General features: G+C 41.5%; 1 protein-coding gene across 7 annotated transcripts in view; it reads left to right on the forward strand.

Moving 5' to 3' along the window:
* LOC116905663 (neurexin-3) overlaps positions 1 to 15,106 on the forward strand; it is a 793,437-nt gene that overhangs the window by 447,538 nt on the left and 330,793 nt on the right. For all 7 annotated transcript variants that reach the window (XM_032908632.1, XM_032908638.1, XM_032908639.1 and 4 more), the window contains one exon: positions 10,245 to 10,546. In XM_032908632.1, the coding sequence (XP_032764523.1) occupies positions 10,245 to 10,546 (302 nt within the window). The remainder of the gene's footprint in view (positions 1 to 10,244; positions 10,547 to 15,106) is intronic.

Here is a 15,106-nt window from a genome sequence, read left to right on the forward strand (position 1 = left end):
TTGAGAAAACAGCTTATAACTTGATCTCATGGAGGCATTTCCTCAACTGAGGCTCCTTCCTCTCTATGACTCTAGCGTGTGGTCAAGTTGACACACAAAACAAGCCAGTACAAGGAAGAAATAGAAGATACTCATAAACCCAAGCCTGAAGGAAGGACAGTTTTGAAAGAGGAAGAACCCCTCCCCCACTACTATGGGAGCAGTAACCACCTAAATGAGGAATGCAGGGTTCTGTGTGTGAAACCTTTTTCGTATTATCAAACAGTTCAATCACTTTCCCACTCTTTAAAGAAAAGATTGTCCACTATGTTCATAGCAGCCTTATTTATAATATCCAGAAGCTAGGAAGAACCCCCAGATGTCCTAAAACAGAGGAATGGATATAAAAAAGATGGTATACTTACACAATGGAGTACTAGACAACTATTAAAAGCAATGACTTCATGAAATTCTTAGGCAAATGGATGGAACTAAAAAAAAAATCCTGAGTGAGGTAGCCTAGTAACAAAAGAACATACATGGGATGCACTTACTGATAAATGGATATTAGCCCAAAAGCTCGGAATACCTAAGATACAATTCACAGACCTCATGAAGCGTAAGAAGGGAGACCAAAGTGTGGATGCTTCAGTCCTTCTTAGAAAGGGGAACAAAATACTCATGGGAGGTGGAAGGTGAGAGGGCATTGGGAGGAAGAGAGGAAGGAGAGGGGGAAAGGGGACATGATCAAGTATGGGAGGAGACTGGAATGATATGCAGAGGGTCAGGAATTTGAACAGAGGTGTATAGCAATGGAGGATGGGGAACTGGGGGTAGTCACCAGCAAGTCCTAGATGCCGGGAAAGCAAGAGGCTCCCAAGAAGGATGAGATTAGCTGAAATGTCCAACAAAGGGTGGAAGGGAGAACCTGTAGAAACCCTATCCAGTGGTTAGGCAAGGGTCTTGGATGGGGGATGGGGCCACCCACTCATCCCCAAATTTTTAACCCAAAATTGTTCCTATCTAAAGGAAATATGGGGACAAAGTATGGAGCAGAGACTGAAGGAAAGGCCATCCAGAGATTGCTCCATCTGGGGAAGCCATCTTATATACAGATACCAAACCCAGACAATATTGCAGATGCCAAGAAGTGCATGCTGACAGGAGCCTGATTTAGCTGTTTCTTGAAAGGCTCTGTCAGATCCTGACAAATACAGAGGAGGATGCTCCCAGCAAACCATTGGACTCCATGGGATACCCAATGGAAGAGTTAGAGAAAGGACTGAAGGAGCTGAAGGGTTTTGCAACCCCATAGGAAGAACAATATCAACCAATCAGAACCTACCCCCAGAACTCCAAGGGACTAAACCACCAACCAAAGAGTACACATGGAGTGACCCATGGCTCCAGCCATATATGTAGCAGAGGATGGCATTGTCTGGCATCAATAGGAGGAGAAGCCCTTGGTCCTGTGAAGGCTCATTTTCCCAGTGTAGGGGAATGCCAAGGTGATGAGGTGGGAGTGGGTAGGTGGGAGGGAGAACACCCTCATAGAAGCAGGGATAGAGGAATGAGAGAGGGGGAAACCAGGAAAGGGGATAACATTTGAAATGTAAATATATAAAATATCCAATAAAAAACAAAAAAAAGATTATGCAGAGGAGACAAGATTAAAGTGCTACTTCCAAACTCTTTCCTCTAGTGATGAAGGAGGAAATGTTCTCAAGGCACCATGGGATAGAGAAAGAGATCCCCTCTACAATGTAAAGTGCTTGGCCTGCAATTAAAAAGAGAAGTGGGTAGTGGAAAACTATGTCATCAGTTTTTATACGCATTCATCCTAATGACTAAGGGAAAACTAAATATACAATGTATTCCTTAACTTGCTAGTGGAAGCCAGTCAGTCATATGCCACCCAATTGGCTTCACCACTGGTTTTCTAGAAAAATCCTTTCTTCCTTGAACTTGTCTTGTGGAACCCTCTCACCTTCGTGTGAATCTCAGACAAATATAATGGAGCTACTCAGAAATAGCTAGCTTAGACATGAAAGATTTTCTCTGCTGGTTCCACATCCCCAGTGCTAGGGGATTGGGGCCCTACTCTGTATCATAAGCCATGCAGAGATGCCCGCCGAAGCAGTCACCGAGCTTCTCATCATTCCCTGAGCAGCTAGCTAGGCTTTCTTAATGAACCATACTCACAAACACAGTGCTTCTTAGGACTACCATTTCCTTTATCCCTTTATACATGAACTTTTAACAGCTAAAATGTAATCTCTGGCAAGGACTCATAATCGGCTACACTTTCTCCTTTGTGCCTGTATCAGCTATGAGATGCTCATCATACTCAATTGGAATTCTGTGTTTGTGGGGACATTCTCAACAGATGTGAGAGCTAGTATTTGACTGGGAACTGAGCCAAGAACTTGGTGGTCTTCATGCTGTGTTAGTTATTTTTGTGTGGTTGTGACCAAAATACTCAGCACGAATGGTTTAAGGGAGAAAATACTTTTTATTTTATTTCATATTTGTAAGGATCTCCATCAATCATGGCGGAAGAGGCATGGGGTAGGGTGGCGAATTCATGGCAGCTGGATGTGCAATAAAGGCTTCTTGACTTTTGTAACACCAGGAAACAGTTGCTGCCTCTTAATGGTCCCACAGTCCCCAACTCCCATCTGCTAAATAACACTATTACCTGGAGAGCAAGCATTCAAATTATGAGCTAGTTAGGGTGTCTATCAAACTCCACCTATAACACATATCTCATATCAATTGTGTAAATGACATAATTTGGTTATGTTCACTAGAAAGAGTAACAAACAATTAGAAAACTTAAGGAAAAGCTGCATTCCTGTAGATTTCAGCAAAATGAATGTAAAGGTGAGAGTGAGATCCAAGTCTTCCAATTCAACATCTTTATCATTACAACCCACGCATCCAATTAATAGTCAAACTATATGGAGTGTCCCATGAGTGTGACCATGTAAGTCCTTGGAACTCAACAGGCATTCAAAACAATTTAGCTTTAGGGTTTTTCTTCTTTTGTAAAAGGTACCTAATTATTCCTCTCTCCTGGGACCCATGTGCATTTGGCACTTGGTACATCGCCAGCACAGGGCATTCCTGTGACCCTTTATTCCTTGCAGAGATGAACAAAAATTTAAATGTATTGTAATGCAATTGAGAGCAATGCAGACTTCAGGATGCCATTAGCTTTCTAGTGATTTCAGTCAAGCGTGGTTTTCCAGGCCATTCTTTCATGGACCGGAGGAGCGTTCCTCACCAGGATGCTGGCTGTTTATTTTCTAAGTGACAACTTGATTTACTGTTTCTGTTCTCATCTCTTTCAAGAAGCCTCGGCAGGATGGTGAGTGACCAGGCAGTGTGCAACAGTCCATTTATTTCTCTCCTGCATCTTCCGCACAAACAGTCTGAGGATAAGGGTTGGAAATGGCCTGAGGAGGCGAAATTTCCCTTGTGCTCTTTTGCTGTGAGGCTTGCTCATAGTGACACAAATAATGTCTGCTGCTAACCTCTGTTCTGAAAAACACCCCTGTGATGGGATGTGGGCAAACAAAGAATTCCATTGATTTTCTTTTGAGGTGAGGGGTTCAGCAGTTGGGTCTGTCTTCATGCTTTCTTTGGCCTTAAGGAGACATAACCAATCATGTCTTTCAACCTTCACCAGAAGTGCAGTCCTGTGAGCCTTCTGACCAACATGAAAATCTGTCCTTTCTCAGATTTTAGTGGTACATGCTGTTAGATGATGCCCAGTACACATCTGTCTAGCAAATACTCATTTTGCAAATGCAATCCATACAAATCTAACAGACATTTGAGTGCTGTCTGTTAGGTTCCCAGCTCTGAAAGGCCTTTGGAGTGAAGTATTCTGGTTCTTAAGTTGGTTCCTTAGCATGTTGCATTGGAAAGGGAACAGAATCACCAAAAACCTGTGCTGCCTCCTGATTAGTCTGTTTTAGCTCAAGGCACCTTTCTGAATTAAGTGGATGTGAAGTCCTTTTTCCATTCATGTCCTGTCCCCAGAATCAGGCAGAAGACTTGTAAATTTCTCAGCCTCTCCCTGCAGCTGTATTTGCCCTGCTTTGGACTCCTTGATCATCCGCCTTGAGGAGCAGTGGCCAGAGAAGCCAAGTGATCTGTGAATTCCCAACTAGGGAAGCCATTACTTCTATTGTGGATGCTGGGAGGAAGCCTTACATGGCCTCTGCTGTTTGTGGAGTTGGATGAAATGAGACTGCAGACCAGTCTGAGGCCCGGGCCAGCCCTTTGTCTTGTAGGGGAGGGCAGCAACAGCCCATGTGTTTTTTGTGCCTCATTAGTTCTGGGAGGGCCAAGCCAGGATGGGCATCCAGGGTTATCTTTGCATCATTGCAGACTGAAGTACTGCGAGGCTGTATGAGGCCAATTTGAAGGACAAAGGATGGCATGATGTGCACAGTTTCATCTCCAAGGCTCATTAGGAGGAGGGCTGGCTCCAGGAGCTGTCTGGAGCACAGCAGGTGTTCAGCTCAGGGCCACTGGTTTTAGCCACTCCAGAGGGGGGCTGCATTTTAATAAGTTCTTTCAAGTGTCTTGACTTTTTTTTTCCACCAGAGAATTAAGAGGAAACTTCAGCCTCCTCCCCTGCTTCCCCATTTGGATTCCTCCTGCCTGGGTAGTCCTTCACCTGTCACTATCACAGATTTCCCCACCACCTCTGACAGGTTGGACTTCATCCTGCTGAAGTACCTCACACACTGTGTGCGCCTTTCACCTGTCCTGAGAATTTGAGGCACAGAGGCTGCGGTGGAAGAGTAAAAACAGTGGATTAAGAATCAATTCCAGTATTGTGGGGCTTAGAAGTACCCCTTCCTACTGTCTTGGATAATACATCCAAATTCCCGCACCTCTTCAGGGCTCTACTCCATCTCATTGGTATAAACACATCAAACTCCTCTCATAGGCTGCAGAGAAAAGATGAGTAATGGTTAAGATAGCATTTGGAAATAAGTTACATGTGGAGAAATCTATGAGCATCTACTTCCAAAATGCTTGGAGTCTCTCTTTATCCAGTCCACATTTGTTTCTCAACTTTCTGTGCCATTTTTTTTAACTACTTTGAGTGTTATTCCTGCCAAACATCCCCTAACCCTTTTTTTGGCCTTTTGCTGCCCTTGCAACAATCTAGTTCCTGGGGGGTTCATTATGGGACCCAAGGCTTCCCCCTGGTGCTCTTACTAGGATAAAATTGCTTCCTATGATGTCAGAGTCCCGGATCTCAGTCCATGTATATCCTGGACCTGGTTGCTTGGCATTGTTGTACATATGGGGTCTTGAGCCCCTTTGAGCCTTCCCTCTGATTCCTTCAGGATTCTCAGTTCAGTGGTTTGCTGCTGGCATTCGCCTCTGTATTTGCTAAATTCTGGCTGTATCTCTCAGAGCGATCTCATCCGGCTTCGGCCTGCACTTCTTGCTTCATCCATCTTGTCTAATTGGGTGGCTGTATATAACCCACATGTTGAGTTTGTGTCCTTTTCATTCCTATAAAATGTAAAATTATATAGACCAGTGGGCTGAGCCACTGTAGGCCACCCCTGGGAAGGGAGTTCAAAATTCTTTTCTAAAATTGTATACTCTTTTAGCAGTAACAGTTGAGTTCCTTTCATTCCTATCAGTAAAATATGCAGTGGGCCAAGCTTGATATGCATGTCTTGTAAGCCTAGCTTTGTGGAGGCAGGGGAAGAAGGATAAGAAGTTTCTTCTATCTTTGGCTGCATTGTGAGTTAGAGGCTATCATGAACCTATGTGTCAAAACTAAACCAAACCTTAAAGAAATAACCGTTCAGCAATTCTCAATGACTATCTGTCTGTCTGTCTGTCTGTCTATCTATCTATCTATCTATCTAAATGTCTTTCTATCCATCATCCACAAGTGCATAGATATAGATGTGTGTGTGTGTCTGTGTGTGTGTGTGTGTGTGTGTGTATGTGTGTGTATGTGTGTGTGTCTTGATCCACAGATCTAGTTGGGGTTGTAATACACCAAGCCACAAAGTCACATTTCTTGTAGTGCATACTAAGAAAGCATTGCACTGGGTATTTCAAATTACTTTGGAATTTCTCTGAGAGTTATCATTCTACGAATCCCTACTTGGATCTCTGCTTTTGAATTGTGGAGAAGTTGAATAAATGCTTGTTAATGTCACCTATATTTCAGGACTTCGATGAGCAGGCTATTTGAAAGATCAGTGTCTCATGTATCTTACATAAACTGGTTTAAAACCTCCAGCTATACATATCTAGATCCCAGCTAGTGTTTAATCAATGGGACACTTACAAACAATGGCTAAATGATTTGCTGTTGTAAGGAGTTGAGCTCTGCTTTTCACACAGTGACAATAACATTTTTATTTTAATAGTTACACCATGGATAGTAAACTTTGGCATATTACTTAGATGGATCTCAGCTTAGATGGATCTCAGCAGACCATTAGCCACGTTAGTGCCTTCTCTCGTGCCAAGCCAGAGCTGTATGCTAAGCCTCTGTGTGCTGTGTTACATAATCACCTGCATTCATTTTCTCCACCTGTTTAGCCTGAATACATACAAGGTGACTGCATTGTCTTTTCAAACCCCATTCTCACTGTAAGCATTATGTAGAAAAAAATGAATTTGGGGCACTATGGCCTTTTTTACCAACTGGTGAATTGAATCAACTCAGAAATATATTTTGTCACTATCTGGTTCTGCCCTTTTGATTATGTTGACTGTCAGCCCAGTATGGTTTTCAAGGTGATAAGAGTGTGCCGGATTCTCAGCTACTGGAACAAATTAAGATAGGTCGGGGTTTGGGGAGAAAAATAATCTCCACTGTGAGACTTTTAGAATACTTTTCTAAAAGTCCTTTTCTGTCTCCTTCTTAGCCTTTATTTGCTTGGAGAGACTGGGGTATGTGGCAAGTGTCTCCTCTCAAAATTCAGGCAGAATAAATCCTAGGAATTTACCAAAATACATTTGCCGATCTAGAGAATGATGAATGATTCTGAGAAGACCTCTCACGTGTTTATTGTTTTCACTGGACACCTGCTAGAATGAGATAGCTGGGTAGTTGGGTAATCACCCACTCTGGCCCAGGGAAGAGGTAAACTGAACAAAATCACCATTAAGTGGAGAGTTCAGGAGAATTGAGAACTGCTTCAACAATCTCCACTAGAGATTGTGCCATGAAATATTAGCACAAATAAATATCTGATTTGCATTCGCAAGTTCCCTCTCAAAATGATTTCATATAATATTTATTTATTGTGGTATTCTCTTTTCTCTGGTAATACTTCCATTTGGTTCTCCTTTCTTGGCCATATACATTTTAAAATTAGCTTTTCTCTTATTTTAATTGTAGTCCGAGATCACAGTGGGAAAGTAAGCATTTCTTTTGGTAAGCGGATGTGGCTAACCTTGGAGGGGTAATTGGTTGTGGCTCACTTTGCTTAATGTCAGTTTGGCTTACAAGTCCACAGCTCCATGAAATCACTCACAATCTTAGAGAGGTTAGTTGGGAGCATGTGGCATACTGCAAGTGATAATCATAGGGACAGATAAAGTCCAGAAGTCCTTCAAATCCTGATTACACTGTGTCATCTTGGCCACTCACTTATCCTTAGACATCAAGTTTTTCCTTAATAAAATAAAGGCATTAAATCAGACAATCCCTAAAATATCATATAATTTGAAAACATATTATTTTTTGACAGATTTCTCCTCTAATTATATGAAAAATATTAAGCACGGTCTGGTACATTAAATAACATCGTGGTTCCTTGCTGGTTTTGTGAAGGCTTTTCCCTTTGAAGGGTCCTCCATGATTAATGTAAACTCTGCATCGCTCTCCTGGCTCATCTGTTCTAGATCAGTGGACACAGTGTATAGCTTAGGTTTTCACTGACGACACCCAATAGTTTGCCATGTGTAGTCTGAAGGACCACCGAGCAGTTGTGCATGTCCTCCCAGTGTAGAAAGAGCTGAGTTATGATGACAGCTCCATATGATTGTCTTCTGCTCTGGATCAGGGTCATTTCCGGGTCTGTTGTCTAGTTGTATTTCAACAGATACGTTTCTTCACTAATGAGAGGACAGATTGGAGAGATTGTAACAATAGACAGAGCAATAGAGATTAGTCTGTGTATATTTCAAACATGTAAACAGTGTCAATTTTCTGCTTCATGACTTTTTGAGGCTAGTTTTGAGAAAAAGAACCAGGAATAAATACATGCTAGGTTTACATGTTTGGTTAAGATTATATATATATATATATATATATATATATGTGTGTGTGTGTGTGTGTGTGTGTTTCATATATACATATAATATATACATATACACACATATAATTTATATGGATATACACATACATATATGTGACCTAACATACGTATGGATGAACACACACACACACACACACACACACACAAATAGATGGACACACACACACATTTTATGGATAGAAACACACACACACAAATAGATGGACACATATATACATATGTGGATGGATGTCTATACACACATATATATAAGTGGACATACAAATACCTACTATAATTTAGCTATAGGTAAGCAGATACATTTGCTTATGATGTAAGTGTACAGAAATATGCAGGTAGACACATTACTGAGCACCTGTGTAGCATGTAGAAGGAACTTCACTTCTTTAACCCTCAAGTATTTGTAGTCTTAATTCCTGCTTCCAGAATGTTGTGATCATAACAGGATGTTATGATTAATTTAACTATTCATAGTGGGGTTTTCTCTCTCAACATAGTAAGTGTTCTATTTCACTTTATTACCATGTGGTTAGAATATGTATGTCTTATTTTGCTAAAGTGATTTGTGTAGGGCTAAGGTGGTTGATAGGAACATGAGGTCAGGTGGATTTAGTTTTGGCTCATAAGGTTGAAATGTAGTTAGCCAAGGAAAAAAGAATCCCCCCAAGCTCAGTTTGTAGCCCCCAATCTCCAAAGGGAAACTGTGTATCTACATGTATCTTATTGTCCATTTTCTTTGATCACTTCAGTGTGTTTAAACAGCAGTTGACCAAGTCTGATATGATATAATACATTCTGAGTCTGCCTGATATGAAGACGCATGCACATTCAGATGCAGCGTGCCAAAATTGAGGATCCAATACACTGCAAATTGATCAAATTAGCTCTCTCCTACCTGAAAATACCTTTCTATCTTTCTGAATGTCTGGGCTCAAGTTTACAAATGTTTGCCTCCTTGAGAAACAGTGCTGGAAGGAGAATAGGTCATCCCCCTGGTTCTCAACCCATGAACTTCTGCAGTTCCCTTCCGACATTCAGCTATGTCTTTAATTACAAGGTATCTTGGATTAATGCATGCGGATGCCCCAATCAATACAGTGAGCGCTGTCTTCTGATGGGTAGACAGCTGCACCATGTGTTTCTTTCAGAAAACAGTGGTTCCAGAGAAGATGCCTACTCAAACATGCTTTGACTAGCGAATTTCAATGAGCCAAAGCCTGAGATGTGGTCTTGAAGTGAAGTAGAGATGCTCCAGCATCCTGTCTGGGCCTTGTTTTCAAGTTTGGGGGATACGTGTGTAAAGCTAAGTTCCGATCCGGAAGGGGCATGCTGAGATGAAACCTCTCATCTGCCCAGAGTACAAGACCCCTTTGCTTGAGTCTAATGGTTGGGTAGCTCTCAGGCCGAGGGAAGCTCTACCATGTTCCATTCTGTGCCCTTTCTCTCACCTGACGTATTATCTTCTGTGGTCCAGTCTTCTACTTACTAACCCAGCCACGTGAGCTCCAAGCTCCTGATTTTACCATGAAAACCACAGTTAGCTAGGTTTCTGATGGATGGAAATCAAAGCCAAATCTTTTAGGGTAATTGATTTTAAATTATTGTTTAATAAAAGGTACCAAGAGCTAAGGAGTCTTTTGTTAGAAAGGACAGTTAATTATCTATTCTGAAGCAGATCTATTATAAGCATTTAAATATCATCATTGGTACACTGAGAGACTGCCTTGACTGTTTTGAATGAATTTTCTACTCACGCTCTTTTTCCAGAACATTTAAAGGAAAGATAGCCCACTCCTGTAAGCTGTTGTGTTGTTCACTGTTGTGTGGACACATAGTTTCTCGATAGTCAGCTCTTCTGTTTTCCGCAGTTAAGTAGGAGGTATCTAGAGTAAATTCTTGTTCATCAAGGCATAACCACTTTGTCCTTTTCTTTTTCTACAGCTCGAGAGGAGAACGTGGCCACCTTCCGAGGCTCAGAGTATCTGTGCTATGACCTGTCCCAGAATCCCATCCAGAGCAGCAGCGATGAAATCACCCTTTCCTTTAAGACCTGGCAACGCAATGGGCTCATCCTCCACACGGGCAAGTCGGCCGACTATGTTAACCTGGCTCTGAAGGATGGTGCGGTCTCCTTGGTCATTAACCTGGGGTCCGGGGCCTTTGAGGCCATTGTGGAGCCAGTGAATGGGAAATTCAACGACAACGCCTGGCATGATGTCAAAGTGACACGTAATCTTCGGCAGGTAATGGCCGGGGAACAGCGAGCCTGGAAGGCCCATCTTAGGCAGACACTTTGTGGGGCACGTGGCTGGTGAGGTCGCAAAGTCTAGTGATCTGGGTATAGATATGTCAAAGTATAACTTTCTCCAAATTTTTGCAATTTCAGAAGGAAAAATGATTAAACTACTTTTCTCCTCATCCTTCGAATCCCCTTTGTATTTGCTATTTAAGGGGAAAAAAGATCAGTCGCATAGATAATAAAAATGATAAGTACTTTCAGCCTTCTTATTCTGCTTTCCTTTTATCATTTTCTTAATTACTTTCGAATCTTATCATATTGTTGTTAAATTCAATTAGGGACAACATTTTGTTTCCACAGCTTGATGGATCGTCCTCATTCTTTGAGTATATGTTTTCGTTTTTTAATTAAGTTAGTCATTGCCATGATGTCATCATTTTAATTCCCTCCAGGAAAAGAAAATCTTGATTTTTTTTCCCTCTCCCATTAATTTACCATCCCTCCCCACCTTTGGTTATTTTTTTTCTTTTCTTTTCCCACTGTTATGTGAACCTCTAGCCTTAGAATTAATTAGCCAGGATCTCTCTGAACTCATGTTTCTCTGTTCCCTGATGCTGTGGTCCTGCCTCACTGCCCCTGTCTCTACCTCCGAGACTCTTCAGTTGCCTGGGAGGCCTGGCAAACGGAAGCACCCACATAAAAATGTCAACTTTGGAGCGGCTTTCGTGAGGCTGTGTGTGCTTGAGAACTCCCATCGCTTGTGGATTCTAAGCAGGCAACCCCGTCAGGTGACACCGCGTCCAGAAAGCCTGAGCCAAGCAAAGCCGTTTTCCATTCCATTACTAATAATGATAATAATCAAACCTTATCAGTGCACATCAGCCAAAGAAAAGCATTTCCCACCAAAGCCAAGGTCTGTGCTGAGATTGTCTTTTTCATGTGTCTATTTTCAGTTGGTACTTTTCTCGACTTGTAAATTTGTCACGCAACCCAGTTGGACAGCCTTCATCCTTTATTAATCAGAGAACAGTATGCAAATTTCCAGAAAGTGCTGATCGCATTTTCTTCTTGCAATGTGATTGATTCCGAGAGGTCCTGTGTAAACATGAAAGCACGAGACATGACAGGTGTTTGCATATGTTTTCTGTTTGATAAAGGTATGACTCCTGTGAAATGCTAAACAAATGGCAAAGGCTGGTACACATTGGATCACATTATCGTCAAAACCTTCATCTACACTCTTAACTCTATCAAGGAAGCCAACTGATTGGAGGATCCCATTCTGTTTAGAGTGGAGCTGTCAAGTAACAACCGCCCTACATTCTTACCACATAGATGACCTCAGTCATCTGAGGGGAAGCTGCATGTTCTGGGTAGCATTATCAGGTCACATGTCCCATCAATTTGCTTCTCTTGCTCTCTCCACACCCACTTCCTACTTGTTCATGAATGATTCTAAGTTGCTCCCAAAACTCTAGCTTTTGTTTCTACTAAAACCACTTTCCCAAGAGTATCAGGTCCCAGTTAAGCCCTTTAAACTAGAACAGATAAATTAAATTATTCACATATTGTTGTGATGTTTTTCGGTCAGGAGCATCGTGAGAAAAATCACCCTGTAGAGTTTCTAATATATTCTGAGTTCGAAGGTCCAGCTTCTCTCTGTGCCCTTGGACAAGTCACTTAACCTTACTCCACCATAGCTTGCATTTGCAAACTCTGATTACAATGCTCCCCAGCCATGTGCGCTGGCTAAATATGCAAAGTACCTTCTGCTCCAGAAGGATTATGAGCTCATCCATGGTCTGGGTGCTAGATTCGCTGTGATATGCAAATGATTTAGAAGCTGAGCAGTCAGTCCCAGAGGTGACTACTTCTGCCTGCTGCCAAGGAAGCAGGCAAATGGAGCTTCCTATTCTAATTAAAGCTGTGAGTTCTTGGGATTTGGAGTATTTCTTAGCAGAGAGAATCTTGATCTCAAAAAAAAAAAAAAAGGACATACCTGTATCACTTGAAATCTTTGAAATCAAAATTCAGAGAGAGAGAGAGGTTGGTTTTCACAAATAAAGTCCACTTAATATTGTCTAATCTAAGATTATTATGCTACCCATTAAAATATGTTTATTGTCCCTTTTCAGTTCCCTAGAATACATTAGAGAAAAATGGAAGGCTTTGTATATTTCAAATAAACTTTAAATAGCTTCATAAATATTTGATAATAAGCTGAAGAGAACCCATCTACTTTTTTGGCAAAAATATAATGTTTTTGGTAGGAAAGATTTATTTAAGAAAAATTGGCCTGGGCATGGCTTTCATAAGAATATCCTTTACCAAATAGGGCAGAGAAACTCTTTCCCACCCCATGGCTACCAGTATATGCTTAAGTCCTTATTCCAATTCAGAGCCTAGCCTAGGTACTTTCTGATTGAAAAGTTTGGAATATGGACTCTATGTATTTGTTGTAAATTATAGTGTGTGTGTATGTGTGTGTGCACTCGCATGCGTGCGCACGCGCACACACACACACACACACACACATACACACACACACACACACACACAGAGTGCCTGTGATCACACAGGAAGGATTGCTTTTTATCTTATTAGTTCCCAAGGTCAACTCTCTCCACATCACCTGCTTCACCTCTGGGTACCACTTTTGGTAAAGCACACAGAATAGGGGGCAGGTGTCCCAGACTTTTCAGACTCCTAGCTCAAAAGGGTGTGGTCAATTTAACATTTGAAAATTATCAGCAAGGAAGAGATTAATTGTAGTGAGGGCTTTTCCAATCGTGTTTAATCTAACCCCCCTTCCTGCTACCCATTCAAAAAGTTGTTTAAAAGCTTAAAATACAATGTTCCAGAGGAATTGGGGGTGGAGGGAAGTGCCTCCCTGCCCATTCTGACAAAGTGAAGAAAATAATAACTTTATTGGGTAATAAAAATAAATCTTGATGTATTCTTATATCACAGGCATTATAAACTGGAAGTAGAAGAAACATGAGAGTGTTCCCTCTTGCTCACAAATTCACAGAAATCCATGGGGTCACATATTAGCTTGCTGAGACCTACAATATAAAGCATAATGAAGTCTTGCTGTGTGAGGTTCTTTTCAGAATGGTCCATCCATGTAGTTAGATTCAGATGTGAAAAGAAATCCTAACATGCTATTACTACGTAGTTATATTTTATCTACCTATGGAGGGGTTTATTTGGCGGGGATCTTTTCTTTCAGTACAGGGGATGTGTATGTGTTTATTAGGGGGTGGAAAGGGAACCCTGGCAGCATTGTCTCAGAAGAGCCCTGAGAAGTAAGTATGGTACTAATTCTAAGGGGTGAGGTGTTGGTCTAAGTGGTATTTGGAAGGAAGGGGCAGTTGCCTTGCCTGCTGGCTCAGTCCCTAAGCAAGAGTTTCCATAGAGTCCTGGTTTCATTGTCTCCTCCCCACTCTCTTTCTGTGTTGGGTGCCTTTCTTTTGAAAAACTAACACAAGATCACTCATACGATGCGTCATTTTACTAACCGACTAATGTACTAACACCCTAACAACTCATCTTTGGTTTTAGTTTTTATTTTTAATTAACAATCGTTCTGTTCACAATTTTTAATTTCCTTTCTTCCCCCTTCTCCGCAAAGCACTCAGGCATCGGACACGCTATGGTAAACAAACTACATTGTCTGGTAGATATCATTCTTATTGTCTTCTTTTGGGTTTGCCGTGTGTTGCTCCCCCTCTCCCCCCAACCCTCCTTTTGTCCTCTTTAGACTTATTTCCTCTTCCTTTTCATTTTTTTTGTTGTTGTTGCTGAATTAAAGGAAAGACTTTTTTTTTCTTTAAAAAGGAAACAGAAGAAAACGTAGCTGTCCTGAAAACAGTATTTATTTAAGTTTGTTGGGGACAGTTCTTTATCTCCAGCCTTTTTTTACTTTGTTTTTTACCCCCCAACGTTATTTTTTAAGGAAATCTCTTCAATTATTGATTTATTTATTTACTTATTTTGAAGCCTCTAAATAACAGTCTAGGGATAACAGAGATTTCCAATGAGGGCTTCCTTCTACTGTGTCTCCCCCCCCTTCCTTCTCTCTTCCTGTTTTCTCTGTCTCCTCCCTAATCCTTAATTCCTCTCTCTGTCCCTTTCTGTAGCTGTGGCTGCCACAGGTGATCTTGGGGAGGAAAAGATGCTGCTTCCTCTAATCCTTCTCTCTCTCTTCTTTGACCTCATTCCCCACTGTGGCCAAAGGGAGTGCCACCAATTGTTTTCTTCATACACACTGCATGGCATGGTCCTGTCTCGTGGAACACCCATCAGCATCAGCATCTGTCCCCATTTGTCCATGTTACTAACAACTGGCAACCAACCATCCATCCAGTTTCACTCTCTCCTTACTCCAATCTCCATCTTCCTCTCATTTTTCATATTTTTGGGGGTTGGGTTTGGACTTTTTCTTTTCTTTTTTTTTTTCTTTTTTCCTTTTTCTCTCCAGTGAGGGAGGTGGTAGGCAGAGGAAGAATTAAACTCTTTAGTTTTGAGTGTTTTATTCCTCCCCACTTCTACTTTATTTTCT

This window comes from Rattus rattus, chromosome 7, assembly GCF_011064425.1.
Source record: "Rattus rattus isolate New Zealand chromosome 7, Rrattus_CSIRO_v1, whole genome shotgun sequence".
In the NCBI taxonomy this organism is placed as follows: domain Eukaryota; kingdom Metazoa; phylum Chordata; class Mammalia; order Rodentia; family Muridae; genus Rattus; species Rattus rattus.